Source organism: Cyprinus carpio, chromosome A15, assembly GCF_018340385.1.
Source record: "Cyprinus carpio isolate SPL01 chromosome A15, ASM1834038v1, whole genome shotgun sequence".
NCBI lineage: Eukaryota > Metazoa > Chordata > Actinopteri > Cypriniformes > Cyprinidae > Cyprinus > Cyprinus carpio.
Genome location: NC_056586.1, coordinates 27,816,904 through 27,836,737, shown reverse-complemented (window position 1 = coordinate 27,836,737; position 19,834 = coordinate 27,816,904). Strand labels below are relative to the sequence as shown.

The window sequence follows — 19,834 nt, the reverse complement described above, 5'->3', positions numbered from 1 at the left end:
TAATTCAAGGATTCCACCGTCTCCTGAGAGGACCTGAACAGTGCCATTGCTAACAGTATTAAGCTAGCACAACAGAGTACTTTGGATTCGGTTGTGGCCTTAACAGTAAGAGATGCGATAGACTCTGTACTGACCCCAGCATTGTGTGACCTACATATGGATATACAAGCGACCAACAATTCTGTTAAAAAGCTAAGAGCAGAACTTGGAAGGTTAGCTAGCGTGCGAAACAGACACACGACCGGGTTGGTAGATTCCGTCCAGGCAGCTGCACGTGAGAATAGAAGGACAGTCACGAACTTGAGAAAACAACTAGAACAACTTACCATAATGTCACGGGGTGACGAAAGAGAAGCGGAACTAAGTCCCGTTGGAATTGTGTTCCCCCCCGGGACGGTGTCGCGGTAACACCGGTCCACTTCCGGGTTGCGCCCGATGTCACAATAACAACGCTAATGATAGATTGACATCTGGTGTGGGGAGTTTGACGTGGCGATCTGTGAGAGGATTATGGAGGCGGAGTAACCACATAAAAAGAGAAGTGCAGAGACCAAAAGGGCAGGTGAATTTCTGGGACGTTTGGGCTGGCGTGTGGAGGTATTCGAGGACTATTGTGGGGTTTCGGCTATCTGGCTGTGCAACAGTTATATCAGCGATCGAGTGGAGATATTCAGGACAGAAAGAGTGTGAGTTCTGGAAAGCAAGTGGAGACCAGGCCGCGCCATCACTATCGGAGGGAAGTTAAGAGACCTGATCTGGGACTTCGATCAATTGTATACATCTGGACTGGGAGTGATAACGTTGTGAAGTGGACGGAGCCATCGTTGGGTGAGTGCTGGCTCTATTTGCACTAAGAGTGGGTGTGCCGTGTCTGAAGTGGTGTGTCTGCACAATAAATCGTTTGAAGTGAAGTTACAGAGTGTGGGGAAGATATGTAGAGTTAATGCCGGACGCTCACCACCCCGAGAGCCCACCACCGTCACCGTAATCCACACCCAGGCACTGACCGAAGCATCTCCCAGCCGTAAGCCCCATTACTTATTCAAGAACACCTACTTACTGTTGATTACTTACTCTGCTGTGCAGATCGCAGGATCCTCTGGGCTGAACGCCGCATGTGATGTCCCTATGAAAGGAGGTGGACACAAGAATTATTCTTTTCCAGGTTACAACCGAAGCATCTCCCAGCCGTAAGCCCCATTACTTATTCAAGAACGCATACTTACTGTTGATTACGTACTCTGCTGTGCAGATCGCAGGATTCTCTGGGCTGAACGCCGCATGTGATGTCCCTATGAAAGGAGGTGGACACAAGAATTATTCTTTTCCCCGGTTACAACCGAAGCATCTCCCAGCCGTAAGCCCCATTACTTATTCAAGAACACATACTTACAGTTGATTACTTACTCCGCTGCGCAGATCGCAGGATCCTCTGGGCTGAACGCCGCATGTGATGTCCCTATGAAAGGAGGTGGACACAAGAATTATTCTTTTCCCCGGTTTACAACCGAAGCATCTCCCAGCCGTAAGCCCCATTACTTATTCAAGAACACCTACTTACTGTTGATTACTTACTTCGCTGTGCAGATCGCAGGATCCTCTGGGCTGAACGCCGCATGTGATGTCCCTATGAAAGGAGGTGGACACAAGAATTATTCTTTTCCTGGTTACAACCGAAGCATCTCCCAGCCGTAAGCCCCATTACTTATTCAAGAAGGCATACTTACTGTTGATTACTACTCTGCTGTGCAGATCGCAGGATCCTCTGGGCTGAACGCCGCATGTGATGTCCCTATGAAAGGAGGTGGACACAAGAATTATTCTTTTCCCGGTTACAACCGAAGCATCTCCTAGCCGTAAGCCCCATTACTTATTCAAGAACACATACTTACTGTTGGTTACTTACTCTGCTGTGCAGATCGCAGGATCCTCTGGGCTGAACGCCGCATGTGATGTCCCTATGAAAGGAGGTGGACACACGAATTATTCCTTTCTCGGTCTTAACTGAAGCATCTCCCAGCCGTAAAGCCCATCACCCATTAAACATGCTGCATGTGATGTCCCTATCTTACTCTGCTGTGCAGATCGTAGGATCCCCTGGGACGAATGCTGCATGTGATGTACCTATGAAAAGAGATTGCAGGATCCTCTGGGCTGGACGCTGCATGTGATGTCCCTGTAAAAGGAGGTGGACACGAGAATTATTCCTTTTCCCGGTCTCGACCGAAAACATCCACGAGCTCTACTTACCCGGATATCCCCCCCTCATTCCGGGACGGGTGACAGACTATCCTGGCTCTTGCCGGCCCCGTACAGGCACGAACTGCCGACGACTCCACGCCTCCCCGGCGTCCGAGGTCTGGCTTCGTTCTGGTCGGGAGACACGGAAGGAACACTGAACTTTTAAATTGCTTTTAACCAAATAAAACCTTGTTCAATTTTTTATACTTTCGTCCGTCTGGTTCTTCTGGTACGCTCTCTGAGGTGATCCTGGGTTTCAGGGGCGGGTGCAGTCCGGCTTGGCCCCCCCGACCTGTGACAGATTTGGCGTAGTCGGCAGGGTTTCACCTCGGGTTGAGCGACCAGGGATTCTCAGATGGCCGACGACGAGGCACTGGGGGCCCCACCCCGAGTCATGCCAGTGTTCATGGGAAAACCCCTGGGTCCAGAAATATGGAGGAAATGAGTCAGAGGTGCGCCTCTCCGAGTGGCGGGCTCAGATCGAATATCTGGCCGGGCTACAGGGATTGAGCGCGACCCAACAGCTACAGTTTGCCCTCAACTCCCTTGACGGGGAAGCACGGCGGGAAGTCCAAGCCGCCCCCGAAGCTGTCCGAACCACCGCCCAGTCTGTGTTTCAGATTCCTGACGGAAAGGTATGGTGACACCACTCCCACTGCGGTTCTTCGGGCCCAGTTCTTCAGCAGCAAGCAGGGCCCCCGCCAATCCGTCAGAGCTTTCGCCCTCCAACTACGGGAGCAAGTTACCAGGCTGCAGGGACGCCCAGACCATGGTCTCGGAGATAGTGAGGCTCTGTTGAGGGACCAATTCCTGCTGGGGCTAAGGGAAGGCCCGGTACGCCAGGGACTTAGAGTCCAATTCAGAAGGGAGCCGGAACTCACCTTCGAAGACCTAAAGAAGGAAGCGGTGGCATTGGAGAACGATCAGGTTGAGGTGAAAGAACCCCCCGTGTGTGCGGCCGTCAGTAGCTCCGCAGTGGCTGTCCCCGACATGGCAGAGTGGAAACAGACTCTGAAGCTCGAACTCCTAAGGGATGTCCGGGAGCAGATGGCGGAGCTAACCAAGACGCTCGTGGACGAGCTGCGTTCTGGGGCTATCAGGCCAGAGGTGAGGCCCCATCTCGCGGGACCGGGTGTACTCGGACGGGAACAGGGACGCAGGGAGGCGACCTAACCGGCCCAACCGGCCCCAGTTTGAATGGGACGAGCAAGGACGACCTATCTGCAACCGCTGTGGCCAACCAGGCCATTACAGCCGACAGTGTGGTCCTCGAAGAGGTTCGGAGGGGGGTTTTTTAGGTCGACCGGCCACAGTGGGTCGTGTGGTCGGGACCCCCTTAGATGACCCACCCATCGGAGCAGGCTCCAAGGACAGGCTGGTCGGGCATAGCCCAGTGGTGGAGGTCCAGGTGTGTGGTGTGAAGGTGCCCTGTCTCGTCGACACCGGATCCCAGGTGACTCTATTCGCGGAGAGCCTGTCGCAAGAGCTATTTGGAGATCAGAGGATGCATGGGACGGAGGCTCCCTGGCTCTCCCTGAAAGGAGCAAATGGTCTGGACATCCCCTACATTGGCTACAGGCTGACGGACTTGGAGATCCACGGAGTGATCGTGCCCCAGAAGGGAGTGATCATCGTAAAGGACCACTGTCTGGGGAGTCACCGGGCCTTGCTAGGTATGAATGTATTATCTGCATGTTGGGAAGAATTGTTTCGGGCAATGCCCACTCGAGGGATTTCGCTGGCCGAACAACAGGAATGGGAACGTGTCGCCGCTGACTGCCGACGGATCCAGATGTCCCGGGCCCGGCAAGGCCGCGAAGGGACAGGTCGGGTAGCGTGCCGTTATGCCCTGTCCGTGCCAGCGAACAGCGAGGCCCTAGTATGGGTGCGAGTCCTCCAGCGGGACGTGGGAGTGGAGGAATGGGTGTTGGTGGAGCCCCACTGGGATGGCCAGCAGGTAGAAGTCGCCAGAGGTTTGGCCGTGGCACGAAGAGGACGGATCCCGGTGAGAGTTCGGAACGGGACGCCCCATGTTGTGCACCTACATAAACATCAGCGGCTGGTCAAGGTAACGCCGGTAGAATCCCATCAGGTGCTGGAGGACCAGGACGTGAGCTTTCGCCAAGTACACCCCCGCGGTGGTGGAAGTGGCCCTTACCCAAGCGAGCTCGTCGCCCCAGAGTCTAGGGGAGGAGGTGCCCGGCCACTTGAAGGGAAGTTCCCTGCAAGGGGAGGAGCTGGGACCGACACAGGCCAGGAAGCTGCGAGACCTGCTGAGTAAGTGGCAACATGTCTTCTCGGCACACGAAGAGGACTACGGCTGCACCAACGTCGTGCAACATCGGATTCCTACCGGAGATGCAGAGCCCAGTAGAGAAAGGTACCGACCCGTCCCACCTACCCTGTACACGGAGGTCCGTACATTGCTGCAGGGTATGCTCAATCGAGGGGTTGTTAGAGAAAGCAGCAGCCCGTGGGCAGCTCCCATCGTGTTGGTACAGAAGAAGACTGGCGCATGGAGGTTTTGCGTCGACTACCGCAAGCTGAACCTGGTCACTAGGAAGGACGCGTTCCCCCTACCCCGGATCGAGGACTCCCTGGCCGGCTTGACACGCTCGGCATGGTACTCCACGCTGGACTTGGCAAGTGGCTACTGGCAGGTACAAGTGGCCGAGGCCGACCGGGAGAAGAAGACCGCCTTTACCACCCCCGTTCGGTCTCTTTGAGTGGGACCGGATGCCCTTCGGCCTCTGCAACGCTCCTGCCACCTTCCAGAGGCTGATGCAGCGGTGCCTGGGAGGTCAGTTGATGGAGTCCGCCTTGGTATACTTGGACGATGTGATTGTCTATTCCCCAGATTTCGACTCCCACTTACAACACCTTGAGCAGGTCTTCGGGGCCATGGAGAAATATGGGTTAAGCTCCAGCCGGACAAATGCCATCTGTTACGGCGGGAGGTCAAATTCTTGGGACACTGTGTGGGCGCGGCGGGAGTTTCGGTCGACCCGGAGAAGGTGTCGGCGGTGCGAGAGTGGGCTGCCCCGCAGACGGTGAAGCAGGTCCGGTCATTCCTGGGCTTCGTGGGGTACTACCGCCGCTTTATCAAGGACTTCTCCAAAATCGCAAAGCCCCTAAATCAGTTGCTGGTTGGGACAGGACGCCCCCCCGAGGTCGCGGATCGCCAGCTATCCTGTGGAGCCCCGAGTGTGAGGCTGCGTTCCGGCGACTGAAAGACGAGTTGCTGCAGGCGCCGATTCTGGCGTATGCTGACTTCTCCAAGCCCTTTGTCCTATATACGGACGCTAGCAACCTGGGTTTGGGGGCCGTGCTGGCCCAGCAACAGGACGGTGTAGAGCGGGTCGTAGCCTACGCAAGCCGGAGCCTTTCATCCAGCAGAGAGGAACGACGCCAATTACAGCTCCTTCAAGTTGGAACTGCTGGCGCTGAAATGGGCACTCAGCGAAAAGTTTAAAGATTACTTGTGGGGTGCCCAGGTGACGGTAGTAACTGACAACAACCCCCTAGTACATCTACAGACGGCGAAGTTGGGGGCAGTGGAACAGCGCTGGGTGGCCCAGTTGGCCAATTACAACTACCAGCTCCGATACCGGCCAGGACGGGAGAACACCAACGCTGACGCCCTGTCCCGACTCCCGGAAGCTCAAGGTCCGAGGGACCCACCGGAGCCCACGCTAGACCCCGAAGGAGAGGAGTATATGGTGGGCATTGTGGAGGCGCCGGGGACTCAACAGGAGGGGATGCCTGTGAGTTGGGGATGGGACCCCTGCCGCTGGAAAGAGCGACAGCAGGCTGACGGGGAGATCAGTGGCTTGATGCGATGGCTGGAACGGGGCCGAAAACCGACGTTGGCCGAACAACGGGCCCAAGGGGGAACAGGAAGGAAGCTGTTGGGACAATGGGCCAGACTACAGGTGAAGGAGGGAGTACTCTGTAGGTCTGTCCGAGATCCGGGGCTGGACGAGGAATTCCGACAGATCGTTGTCCCCGAAGGCCAGGTACAGGAGCTCTTGATAGCGTACCATGATCAGCTGGGCCACCAAGGGCACGAGAAAACGGTCTCTCTCTTGAGGCGACACTTCTACTGGCCCAACCTAGAAGCAACGGTACGTACTTTCGTTCAGGCCTGTCCTCGTTGCACCTTGTTCAAAGCCAGGAAGGAGGCACGAGCACCGATGGTCCCCATCCAGGCAAGGGCTCCTCTCCACATAGTCGCAATGGACTTCTTGACTTTGGGTCGGCCGGCAGACCGCTATCAGAACATCCTTGTCATTACCGACTTGTTCACCAAGTACTCCTGGGCCATTCCTACTTTGGACCAGACGGCGAATACCACCGCCACTGCTCTGTGGAGAGCTGTCTTCCAGCCGTTCGGTTTGCCCCGAGTTCCTACACTCGGACCAAGGGCCAAACTTCGAGTCCCGGGTAATTAGAGAGCTGTGTAAAGTGTACGGCTGCACCAAGACCCATACCACTACTTACCACCCCCAGGGAAATGGCGGATGCGAGCGGTTCAATCAGACCCTATTGAACTTGCTCGGCACACTAGACCAAGAACATCAGAGCGACTGGGTGAGTGCGCTACCACATCTGGTTCAGGCCTACAATAATAGTACGCATAGTACCACGGGCTATGCCCCCACTTATTTGATGTTTGGCAGGCATGTGCGGATGCCCACCGACTTATTGCTGGGGACGGCAGCAACCGAGGAGGAGGGGAACGTAACCGAATGGGTAGGGCGCCACCACCAACGCCTCCATTTTGCATACGAGCAAGTCTCGGGACGGATCCGAGCGGCTGAGAAGAAAAACAAGAGGCTGTACGACCGGACGGCTCGGGAAGCCCCCCTTCTCCCAGGAGAAAGGGTCCTGGTAAGGGACAACCGGCGACAAGGGAAGGGGAAGCTCAGTGACCGATGGGAGAATGCACCATACGTGGTCGAGGGCCAGCAGCGGCCTGGACAGCCAGTATATACAATTCGGCCCGAAGGAAAAGCCGGGCCCGCTAGAGTGATCCATCGGAACATGATCCGCCCCTGTCCGAACTATCCCAGCCCCGTAGAAGAGGCGCCAAAGGAGCCTGAAGCTGTAGCCCCGTGGATAGCAGGATGGGCCGTGATTCCAGGAGAACGGGGAAATGTCCCCGCAGAAATGGCCCCCAGAGACCCGATGGATATGCCTGCGGACATCGACCCTGCCTCGCCACCACGACGGTCCCAGAGGGAGAACCGAGGTCGGCCCCCGGCACGCTATGGAGAATGGGCGACTGAAAGGCGTTCTAGGGACTAGAACGGTTTGGCAGGGGGGTATGTCACGGGGTGACGAAAGAGAAGCGGAACTAAGTCCCGTTGGAATTGTGTTCCCCCCGGGACGGTGTCGCGGTAACACCGGTCCACTTCCGGGTTGCGCCCCCGATGTCACAATAACAACGCTAATGATAGATTGACATCTGGTGTGGGGAGTTTGACGTGGCGATCTGTGAGAGGATTATGGAGGCGGAGTAACCACATAAAAAGAGAAGTGCAGAGACCAAAAGGGGAGGTGAATTTCTGGGACGTTTGGGCTGGCGTGTGGAGGTATTCGAGGACTATTGTGGGGTTTCGGCTATCTGGCTGTGCAACAGTTATATCAGCGATCAAGTGGAGATATTAAGGACAGAAAGAGTGTGAGTTCTGGAAAGCAAGTGGAGACCAGGCCGCGCCATCACTATCGGAGGGAAGTTAAGAGACCTGATCTGGGACTTCGATCAATTGTATACATCTGGACTGGGAGTGATAACGTTGTGAAGTGGACGGAGCCATCGTTGGGTGAGTGCTGGCTCTATTTGCACTAAGAGTGGGTGTGCCGTGTCTGAAGTGGTGTGTCTGCACAATAAATCGTTTGAAGTAAAGTTACAGAGTGTGGGGAAGATATGTAGAGTTAATGCCGGACGCTCACCACCCCGAGAGCCCACCACCGTCACAGTAATCCACACCCAGGCACTGACCGAAGCATCTCCCAGCCGTAAGCCCCATTACTTATTCAAGAACACCTACTTACTGTTGATTACTTACTCTGCTGTGCAGATCGCAGGATCCTCTGGGCTGAACGCCGCATGTGATGTCCCTATGAAAGGAGGTGGACACAAGAATTATTCTTTTCCTGGTTACAACCGAAGCATCCCCCAGCCGTAAGCCCCACTACTTATTCAAGAACGCATACTTACTGTTGATTACGTACTCTGCTGTGCAGATCGCAGGATTCTCTGGGCTGAACGCCGCATGTGATGTCCCTATGAAAGGAGGTGGACACAAGAATTATTCTTTTCCCGGTTACAACCGAAGCATCTCCCAGCCGTAAGCCCCATTACTTATTCAAGAACATATACTTACTGTTGATTACTTACTCCGCTGCGCAGATCGCAGGATCCTCTGGGCTGAACGCCGCATGTGATGTCCCTATGAAAGGAGGTGGACACAAGAATTATTCTTTTCCCGGTTACAACCGAAGCATCTCCCAGCCGTAAGCCCCATTACTTATTCAAGAACACCTACTTACTGTTGATTACTTACTTCGCTGTGCAGATCGCAGGATCCTCTGGGCTGAACGCCGCATGTGATGTCCCTATGAAAGGAGGTGGACACAAGAATTATTCTTTTAATGGTTACAACCGAAGCATCTCCCAGCCGTAAGCCCCATTACTTATTCAAGAAGGCATACTTACTGTTGATTACTTACTCTGCTGTGCAGATCGCAGGATCCTCTGGGCTGAACGCCGCATGTGATGTCCCTATGAAAGGAGGTGGACACAAGAATTATTCTTTTCCCCGTTACAACCGAAGCATTTCCCAGCCGTAAGCCCCATTACTTATTCAAGAACACATACTTACTGTTGGTTACTTACTCTGCTGTGCAGATCGCAGGATCCTCTGGGCTAAACGCCGCATGTGATGTCCCTATGAAAGGAGGTGGACACACGAATTATTCCTTTCTCGGTCTTAACTGAAGCATCTCCCAGCCGTAAGCCCATCACCCATTAAACACTACATACCTGCTGTCGATTGCTTACTCTGCTGTGCAGATCGTAGGATCCCCTGGGACGAATGCTGCATGTGATGTCCCTATGAAAAGAGATTGCAGGATCCTCTGGGCTGGACGCTGCATGTGATGTCCCTGTAAAAGGAGGTGGACACGAGAAATATTCCTTTTCCCGGTCTCGACCGAAACATCCACGAGCTCTACTTACCCGGATATCCCCCCCTCATTCCGGGACGGGTGACAGACTATCCTGGCTCTTGCCGGCCCCGTACAGGCACGAACTGCCGACGACTCCACGCCTCCCCGGCGTCCGAGGTCTGGCTTCGTTCTGGTCGGGAGACACGGAAGGAACACTGAACTTTTAAATTGCTTTTAACCAAATAAAACCTTGTTCAATTTTTTTATACTTTAGTCCGTCTGGTTCTTCTGGTACGCTCTCTGAGGTGATCCTGGGTTTCAGGGGCGGGTGCAGTCCGGCTTGGCCCCCCCGACCTGTGACAATAACATGACAGACATTAAGGACAGAAGCAGGAGAAATAACGTATGACTGGTGGGGTTACCAGAGAGGGGTGGAGGGCTCCAACGCAGCCGGCTTTCTCACAGCTAATGTTTCCAAGTGGATTCCTGCACTTAAAGGCCATGTCATAGAGATTGATTGCATCCATCGCGTTTATGATGGAAGAAAAAGTAATTCCGATCGGCCACGTACTCTCATCTTTCGAGCACTAAGATGGCAGGACAGATCAGCGATCCTGAGGGGTGCACAGCTGGCATAGCCGGTGAAATACATGCAGCACAATGTCACGCTACTATTTTTTCCTGATTTTAGTCCAGTCACAACGGTCAAAAGAAAGAGCTTCAGCCCAGTCCTGAAGATGATGACACTGGGTCTGCACACTAAAATCATGTATCAAACAACAACAAAATTACACAAAAACGGTGAGCAGATGATGTTCGACTCTCCTCAGCAAGCGGAGGATTTTAACAGCTCACTGCTGTTGTATATCACCAGCATGACAGACATCGTTGTTCTATTATGTATTTCTATTATTCAACACATGCAGGATTGTTTGCTCATGCCTGTTTTGCATGTGGTGATCCTGTTAAGTAAAAGTTAAAGTAAGTTCACGTATACACCTCTTCTTGTGTTGTGTTCAAGTATCATATCACAGACATAACAGTGGCGACGAGGATGGGTTTGACTGTAAACGCTGATGCCCTGCAGTGAACTGAATTCGCATTAAAGAAAAGCAAAGGACGAAAGTTATGCGGTACAAGAGAGCAGTTCGTGTGAGTACTGTGATCAGTGAGCATGGCAAAGTTGACGCATTTGACAGCTTCACGGAGGATTGGAACATGCATGTTGAAAGACTGCAACAGTATTTCGCCGCGAATGATATAGGGGAAGATACAACATGTCGCTGTACTCCTTAATGCAATGGGCGGAAAAACATACAGTCTCTTGTGTAGCCTGAATGCCCCACGCAGACCTGCAGAGAAGACTTTTACAGAACTTGTTCAAGTAAGGCGAGAGCATTTATCACCTACACTGTTACTGATTACTGAACGTTTCCGATTCTATAAAGGAAATCAGGACGGGGAGAGAGCATTTCCATCCATGTGGCCAAATTAAAGAAGTTAACGGAGCATTGCCAATTTGGGGACGCTGTCAGGGACCAAGCAGTTAAGCAAGAGGAGTCGCAAGGAAAGTTCAAAAATAAGGATTTTTATTTCCCAATAGTCATAACAACAGAATGAAAATAAAGGGTTGGGCCCGAAAATAAAGGTCAAATAAACAAACTAACTAAAGCTCTAAACAAATTCAAAAATACAACTGACCTCCTACAAAAGAAACAACAGGGACTTATATATTGGCTGATCAGACCAATTTTAACACACAGGGTAGGACTAACAACAACAACACTACTGGCTGTGGCCATCACAGACGCGTTAAAGATGCGTTATGTGATCGTTAAGTATGTGGAATTCATCATGAAGGAATTCAAAAGAGACTGTTGATGGAGCCAGATCTGACGTTTAAACGATCAGTGGAAACTGCAGCCAAAGATGCTTTCAAGTTACAAAGTGACGTAAAGGCTGGAAATGTAAATAAACTGTCAACAGTAAACAGAACAAACCAGACCCCCTGTTTTCATTGTCAATCATTTCAAACTCCCCTCTCAGAGCAGATTCAAAAATGTAGAATCTGTAGAAATGTAGAATCTCCCTCAGTTCTCAAAACATATACTGGTGAAAAAGTGAGACCATGGGGTGTGCTGCCTGTTACAGTAGAATATAACGGTCAGAAGGAAATTCTCAATTTGTACATACTACTAAATGGAGGTGCACTGTTGTGGGGTCGGGAGTGGTTAAGAATGTTTCAGATGGGCTGGAATGAGATCAAAACCTCAAGTCACTGTCTGTTGTTGCACAAACTACTAAGGAAAAACTGGAACTGATCTTGAGAGATGCTGCCCCGTATTTTCAGAGTGGAATTGGCACCCTTAAATCCATAAAAGGAAAAATTGTGCTTAAAGATGGTGCGACTCCATGGTTTCACAAAGCACGTCCACTTCCATATGCCATCTGACCCAGTGGTCGCAAATGAGCTGGATCGGTTGGTTTTCAAACCGGTCCTGCGAGCACCCCCAGCACTGCACATTTTCTGTGTCTCCCTTATCTATCACACCTGATTCAACTCATCAGCTCATTAGTAGAGACTGCAAGACCTGAAATGGGTGTGTCAGATATAGGGAGAACTACAAAATGTGAGGTGCTAGGGGTGCTTGCAGAACCGGTTTGAAAACCACTGGGCTAGAGGAAAATGGTGTGCTGTCCAAGGTGGACTGGAGTCCATGGGCAACACCTGTCATCACTGTAGTAAAAAAATAAAAAATAAAAATGGCACAATGAGATTATGTGGGGACTTTAAGGTCTCTATTAATCCTGTACTACAAGCAGAGCAGTACCCTCTACCTCAGATTGAGGACATTTTTGCCAGTTTGGCAGGTGGACAGTGGTTTTCAAAGGTGGATTTAGTAGGTGCCTACTTCCAGATGGAAAAGGAAGATGATTCGAAACCCTACCTGACCATCGACACGATTAAGGGTCTTTATCGTTACAACAGGCTGGTGTTTGGAGTAGCTTCAGTCCTAGCCCTCTGGCAACGTGCAATGGATCAAGTTCTTCAAGGGGTGCCTGGAACACAGTGCTATCTAGACAGATTACGAGCACATAGAAAACCTGAAAGCTGCCCTTAAACGACTAGAGGAATATGGACTCAGAGCCAGGCGGGACAAATGCGAATTTTTCAAGCCCAGTGTCACATATATTTAGCACACAAAAAACAGAATAACATACCAAACAAGTGTCAAGACAAAACGCAGGCAGAGCTGAATGCTTCAAAGCCACAAGGTGTCTCCCAGCTCAGATCCTTCTTAGGGTTAAGGAACTATTACAACAGGTTTTTACCCAACCTGTCAACTGGAGTATGTTTCCTCAAGAGTATGTCAGCATCTATATTTCTTGAGGAAACTAAGAGTTCATGGTTTTGACAAGGATATTATGTTATTATTTTATAAGGCAGCTATTGAGTCTATTGTCCGATATGGTATGGTAGCTTGGTTTGGTAACCTGTCAGTTAAACTAAAATCACAGCTTCAAACGTTGATAAAAAGGGCGGGAAAAATAATTGGACGACTGCCACCGACCACTCTTAATGAGCTTTTTGAGGAGGTGGTGAGGAAACAAAGTTTAAAAATTACTAACGATCCGAATCATGTCCTCTACAGTGAGTATGAGATGATGCCCTCAGGTAGAAGGTACAGGTTACCAAACTGTAGACTGAATAGGTTTAAATTTTCATTTGTACCACTTTCTATTAAAATATTGAATAAGAACAAATAAGGGGTGTGGGTTGGTGGTAATTATGTGTAGGGGATGTATGTTGTGTTATATGTATATTGTGTGCATCTGTTATCCCGAATGCCCAATACAAATTCCACCCACAATAAAAAATAAACCCAAATCAACCAATCAACTATCCTTCATCCCCTCAATGCGTTACTTCAGTCAGGCAGGCAGTGGAAATGGAATAAGGAGTGTGAATGTGCCTTTCAGGAAGCAAAGAGGCTGGTAACATCCGACATGGTCCTGACACTTTACAATCCATCCCTCCCAGTGAAGCTGGCATGTGATGCTTCTCCTTATGGGATTGGGGCAGTTATGTCACATCTAATGGAAGATGGTAGCGAGAGGCCCATTGCTTTTGCATCACGGTCCTTGTCTGCAGCTGAGAAGAATTATGCCAAATTGACAGAGAGGCATTGAGTTTGGTGTGGGGTGTCAAAAAATCTCTTCGGCAGGGAATTTACCCTTGTTACAGATCATCAACAATTCTATCTTCAGCCCGCAGAAAAGAATCCCCGCCACAGCAGCTGCTCGTATGCAACGCTGGGCATTGTTTTTGTGTGGTCATCATTACAAGTTTGAATATAAATGCACTGCATGTTATGCTAATGCAGATGGACTGTCTAGTTTGCCATCAGAAACTGAAGGTCTCCCTGTCACAGCAGCTATGGTGAAAACAAACCAAACCAAAAGCCAAACATCTAAAGACTCATCTTTTTCACCTGCACTTAACCAACTAATACTAGTACTCACCTCTTCTTTTTCTTGTCTATCATATTCATTAAAAAAAAAAAAAAACCCTGGCTACGTGTTCTGTACTAGACTAACTGAGACTTGTCATAGCACTTGTATTCCGTTGTTGTTCTCTTGTTGATCTGATTGTTTCTACTGTTCTCATTTGTAAGTCGCTTTGGATAAAAGCGTCTGCTAAATGATTAAATGTAAATGTAAATGTAAACTGAAGGTCTGCCTGTCACAGCAGATATGGTGAAAACAAACCAAACCAAAAGTGTATTTGGCAACACTTAAAAGCTGGACAACTGAACACAGATCGCTGCTGCCCGCATACTATGGTTTGATTACTAGTTCTTGACACTGAGGGCCTTTCGGGGACATGTTTTGCATTGGAGTGGACTGGTCACGTATCAAAACATTTTTCTGTTTCTTAGTCAGGCCTATATTCTCGGTAATGTGCGGTCTGTTTTGGTTCTTGTTCAAAGTTGTTCTTTATTCCCTTTTCAGGGTTATTTTTATTTTCTACAAAAGAAATCAATATCTATATTTATTTAATTTTATTTTTAAAAGGATTACTCATTCAGGTGGTTTGGTATATAGAGTACATCTCAGCGTTTACATGTCATTTACAGGATGGAATTGCTTTTGTTTTTCTTCATTTACTAGATACAATTTTGGGATTACAAATATACAATGCATGTACTAAATATTCTATCACTGAATTTAAATGGCCTAAATTCTGCTATCAAATGAACCCGTATATTAGAATATTTACACTGTAAATCGATTTCCTGTGCACTAATACAAGAGACACATCTAAAACAATCTGATGTGGCATGTTTCCAGAACAAATATCATAAATTGGCAGCCTTCTGTTTTCTGAGTGGAACCCGTGACAGAGTTAAAAAGGAGCTCTCACATGATGCTGAGGACACTCAAATGACCAGGGCAGTTACATACAATTTATGTAGCTCTGGAAAGGCTTCTTTGTACATTTGCAAGTGTTTGCACAAAGTTGACAAGTCTGTTTCACCAGGAAATTTTTTAGCAAGCATAGGTTTGGCAACAAGAATTTCTTTTTCCAGATTTACACTATCTGCAGTGCCAGCAAGCAAATATAGAGGGCTCAACAATGTGGCATCTAGAAATCTAGATGTGGGCACAAAACAAGATACTGCTTTCATCAAGTCAACATTTTTTTGTGGCCCTGTCAAGAATGAAAAGCAAAGACCTCTTCAGAGACTGACTGGGGGGTATTGTAGGATTTTCACAATCAGAATGGCCCACTGTGGACAACACAACACTGTCATCTAGTTGTTTATTTAGTGTTCTTCTTCTCTTGGAAGGGTGTACATCATCACCACATGTCTGAAACTCATCTCTTCGAATTGCCTTCAGGTACTTCAAGGACGCATTGACAACCACACCAGCTTTACACACATCCACTGTCTGAGACTGGAGAATAGCATTTCCACGCATCTGACAATATGTGCCGACTCTTCCATATACTTGATTTTGCAGACTCTTATCAGAGCCCATGCACGTTTTTTTTTTCACTTGATGCAGAAAAAGCCTTTGACAGGCTAGAGTGGAACTATATGTAGGCAGTTCTGCAATGTTTTGGCTTCGGTGAACATTTCATTTCTATGATTAAGACTTTATACCACTCACCTGTGACATCAGTCTTGACTGGCAATATTATTTATCCCCCATTCCTTCTACAACGGGGAACGAGGCAGGGATGTCAACTTTCCCTTTTATTGTTTTGTTTATATCTTGAACCACTAGCACAAGCCATCAGGAAGTCTGAAGTAGCATCGATTAAAGGGATACTCCAGCCCAAAATGAAAATGTTGTTATTAATCACTTACCCCCATGTCGTTCCAAAGCCATATAAGCTTTGTTCATCTTCGGAACACAATTTAAGATATGTTGGATGAAAACCGGGAGGACTGTGACTGTCCCATAGACTGCCAAGTAAATTACACTATCAAGGTCCAGAAAAGTATGAAAGACATCGTCAGAATAGTCCATCTGCCATCAGTGGTTCAACCGTAACGTTATGAAGCGACGAGAATACATATATAAATACATACATAAGATTACCAGATACAATTTTAATAATATTCTACTTAATATCAAATAATAATATCAAAAGTGACATTCAAAGAAGGAATAATCTTAAAGTTTCTCTTCAACGTAAAATCTCCAGAGTTAAAATGAATTTGTTACCTCGGCTTAACTTTCTTTTCTCTATGCTGATACTCTCTCCCCCTCCAGGTTACTTTAAGGAGATAAACTCTATACTTTCCCATTTTATATGGAATGGTAAGCACACCAGAATCAAACTTACCACATTACAGTATCCTATATGCGCAGGAGCACTGGCTGTACCAGATTTTGAATTGTATTATTGGTCATTCCAACTTGAGGCTCTTCATAATTGGGTTGAACCTCAATCTAAAGTTTCATAGAGAGTGGTTGAAGCTGACAAGTTTAAACCAAACAGACTTCAAGATATTTTATTCACTGGCACAGGAAAAAAGTGATGATTACAAATTCGGCCCGGTTATAGCTAATTATATTAGAACCTGGAAAACGGTTGAACGTCTGAGGAGGACCCTTCAAATTTTGTAACAGTGCAACGTTATGGCACAGTCTCATTTTTTAATGTGGAAATCGTTCATTTGTCCAATCATCTTGGTCTTCTTTAGGCATAAACACGAGCGGTGATTTATATGATGACCAAGGCCTTTGTTCATTTCAAGCATTAAGAATTAAGTTTTGTTTACCAGCATCATCACATTTTGTCTTTTTTTTTCAGTTACGTTCTGCTCTCAAAGCATATAGAGTTCTTTGGACATCTCCTATTTCCTCTCATCCTATGTGAGATTGGATTGCCCGATCTTCTGGTCAACCATCGGTTTCCTTAATATAAAGTAAATTATTGACCACATTACAAAACCTCTTTCTATCAAATCTGTTTGGAATCGGGAACTATCTGTCTTTAATTTATCTGTCGTAACCTCAGTTTAATCTCTAGAATCTTGGCTCATCGTCTTATACATTTCAAAGTTATTCATAAACTATATATAACTCCTTACAAAAGATTCAAATTGAAACTACAACCAAATTACAGCTGCCATGTCTGTAATACTGTGTCATCAGGTACTTTTCTGCATATGTTTTGGGAGTGTCCTATTGTCAATAATCTGTGAACACATGTAAACTTGCTTTATTACAAATTGATTACATGGTTAAGCCAAGTTTGTCTTCTTGGTGATTCTGGCTTCTGTATAAGCTCAATACAAAAAAAAGAATGTTGTTTGATGGTTTTACAGCTGCAAAAATAGTCAGTAATACAGAACTGGTTTACACTATATCCATGGTCTTCTTAAAATAGTGGCGTGTGAATGTACAACAGCACAAATTAATAAAGCCAAACGTAGTTTTTTTTATTTATTTTTTTTTTTTTAATACTGGATTATATAAAAGAATAATTGTTTTTTCCCCTCCCTTTTTCTCTCATTGGAATATGTAAATTGATTATATGTCTGTTGTTGTTTTTGCGTTTTTATCCTGAATGGATGTTATTTGTGAAAAAAACTAATAAAAAGTTGATTACAAAAAATATATATATAAAATAGCAGAGGTGGTGACAGGGATTGGGACAATTTGAATCGTGTTCCTCATTGAATTATTACATAAGGGGATGCTTTCATTATGGGAATAAAGGGAGGGGTTAAATCCCACTCCTGTCACTGGCATTTCATAACAACTAATGCAGCCTTAATAACACTTTTGGCACCGTGCTCCATGATGAAGTATCTCAGATCTCTGGCAGCACCATCAGTCCACTTACTAATGAAATTTGTTTAGAGGAAGGGCTCATGTAAAGGGGTGGTGTTTTCTTCAAGCTATTTAAACCTCCTACTAACCTGAAGAGCAACAATTTTCCTGCTTTCTGTTGCGTAACAGGATAGACTCTCATCATAATAACCAACTAGTCATACACTCTGAATTTTTCTGAAGCATTATTAGTCTATTTGGTGGTTACTTTTACATATTTATCCCAGAAGAATGGACTTTGACTTGCCTCCTTCTCTCCAGGTGAGCAGTATCCCATGGGAAAGGATTCTCCCACCCTTATTCCCCTGGTGGAATGGGACAATTGGACCTTATTCATGGACTCTGACTGAACTTTTAATCCTGGTTTCCGAGCACACCGGAGTAGCACAGGTGGAGCAATACATTTTATTCAAAAATTCTCTGATGTAACTTGTCACTATTAAATGCTTTTTTATTTATTTTTTTATAATAAATAAATAATTATTATATATATAATAATTATGAAACATATAATTATTTTATTAATCTAAATTATAAAAAGTCTCTTAGTTCTCATAATATTTTGAGTTTTACAGTGGTAATAGTACATGTACATACTATGGAAAAATAGTTTTTCAGTATAACAAATTTACAGGGGTAGCCTACTTGTTGACAATATGAAACTTATGTTGCTCTTCCTGAACTGCCTTTTAAAGTAATTCTAAATTAAATATTTAAAGGATTAAATTATAATTACTTGATCTGAAAAATTAGTATCAAGTGCATGAGAACAAGTAGTAACAATGAAAATATAAAGCTAAAAAAAATCTATAAAATCTATTAAATATTTAATAAATAAAAATATATATTTTAGGCATAGAACAAAATACATAATAATAATGACCAATAAAAAAAAAATCTTTAATTTTCTCTGTAGTAGAGTTAGAAATGGATTTTGTACTTTCAAATGAATTAAATTCACTTTCTCTACAGATTGCCTGTGATCATAATAGATTTACTGTGCAGGTTGATGTGAAACATTTCAGTCCCGAGGACCTGCTGGTTAAAGTTGTTGGAGATTATGTTGTGGTTGAGGGAAAACACGAACAAAAAAGGTAAGACACTCAATGGCTTCTTCTTTCTGATGCTGACTCCTGTATTAATGTGCAGTATAATTATCAGATGTTAAACCTTGTTCAGTCCTAGGATGGTTCAGGACTGGTAACACGTCAGATTAGACATGTCAGATATACAAGACCATATCCCAAACGAAGTGGACATTATGGCACTGGAATCAGCCATGTCAACAGAAGGCATGCTAGTAATCTCAGCACCTCTGACACAACAAGACATCACAGCAGACCTTCATGCGCAAACACACATGCAGTTTCCTCAACTCATGTTTAGATTTTTTTTCTCTTCTTCACTGTTTTAGTTCTTGACATGTTAATGCAAGGAGCAGAAAATTCCCATCTTCTGGGTTTCTCACATTAGGCAATGGTACTAAAGACCAAAACAGACTTGCTTCCTCGGAGACTTGTAATCTGCTGTGGTCTCTGGTATGCTGACTTGTGTTGTGATTGGCTTGTCATGTTGTGGTTGGGCACAAGGGGTTTCCAGACTCTTTGTGACAGCTTTCCTCGAGGACAGTCTCTGCTGGGGAAGGGGTTTGGGTTGGATAACAGGGTCTGGTTGCTCGTGGGTGACATCGGCCGGAGTCTGGAGACGGTGAGGCATGACACAGGGAGAGGAGACTCAGCGACTGGAGGATCGAGGCTAGCGAGGGTGACCAGTGTGAATGAGAGGTCTGTTCTCTGATGAGGTGTGCGGTTTAAAGTGCTATAGTGTGCCTTCTAAAAGGAAACAAAGAAGGAGAATGTATTAATTAGAAAAGTTAAGTAAATGTGAAAATATAAAACTGCTGGGTCACTGTTTAGGAGAAAAAAACAATGCTGTATGTAAAATACATAATGCAGCTACCCTTATAACCATTTAACATTTAAAACAATTGTCATGTTTTATTGTTGATGTCATGGAAGTGCATTCAATGAAATATTATTATGGCACAAATTCATCTGATGGATAT

General features: G+C 46.7%; 1 protein-coding gene, 2 long non-coding RNA genes and 1 pseudogene across 4 annotated transcripts; 3 read left to right on the top strand and 1 right to left on the bottom strand.

Moving 5' to 3' along the window:
* Nucleotides 1-19,834, top strand: part of LOC122147758 — a 101,131-nt pseudogene that overhangs the window by 55,127 nt on the left and 26,170 nt on the right.
* LOC109096468 lies at nt 413-8,442 on the top strand. Of its 2 annotated transcripts, XR_006161829.1 has the most exons (3): nt 413-828; nt 1,087-1,138; nt 8,325-8,442. It is a non-coding gene; the product is annotated as an uncharacterized LOC109096468 (long non-coding RNA). The 2 variants fall into 2 exon arrangements; XR_006161828.1 differs by lacking the exons at nt 413-828; nt 1,087-1,138 and adding an exon at nt 7,672-8,066.
* Nucleotides 8,320-9,997, bottom strand: LOC122147760. The gene is made up of 2 exons (XR_006161830.1): nt 9,290-9,997; nt 8,320-8,530 (listed from the first exon to the last, which is right to left on the bottom strand). It is a non-coding gene; the product is annotated as an uncharacterized LOC122147760 (long non-coding RNA).
* LOC122147759 (alpha-crystallin A chain-like) lies at nt 17,583-18,979 on the top strand. The gene is made up of 3 exons (XM_042771649.1): nt 17,583-18,159; nt 18,775-18,863; nt 18,949-18,979. The coding sequence occupies exons 1-3, from the start codon at nt 18,001-18,003 to the stop codon at nt 18,971-18,973; spliced, it is 273 nt and encodes a 90-aa protein (XP_042627583.1). The 5' UTR covers nt 17,583-18,000; the 3' UTR covers nt 18,974-18,979.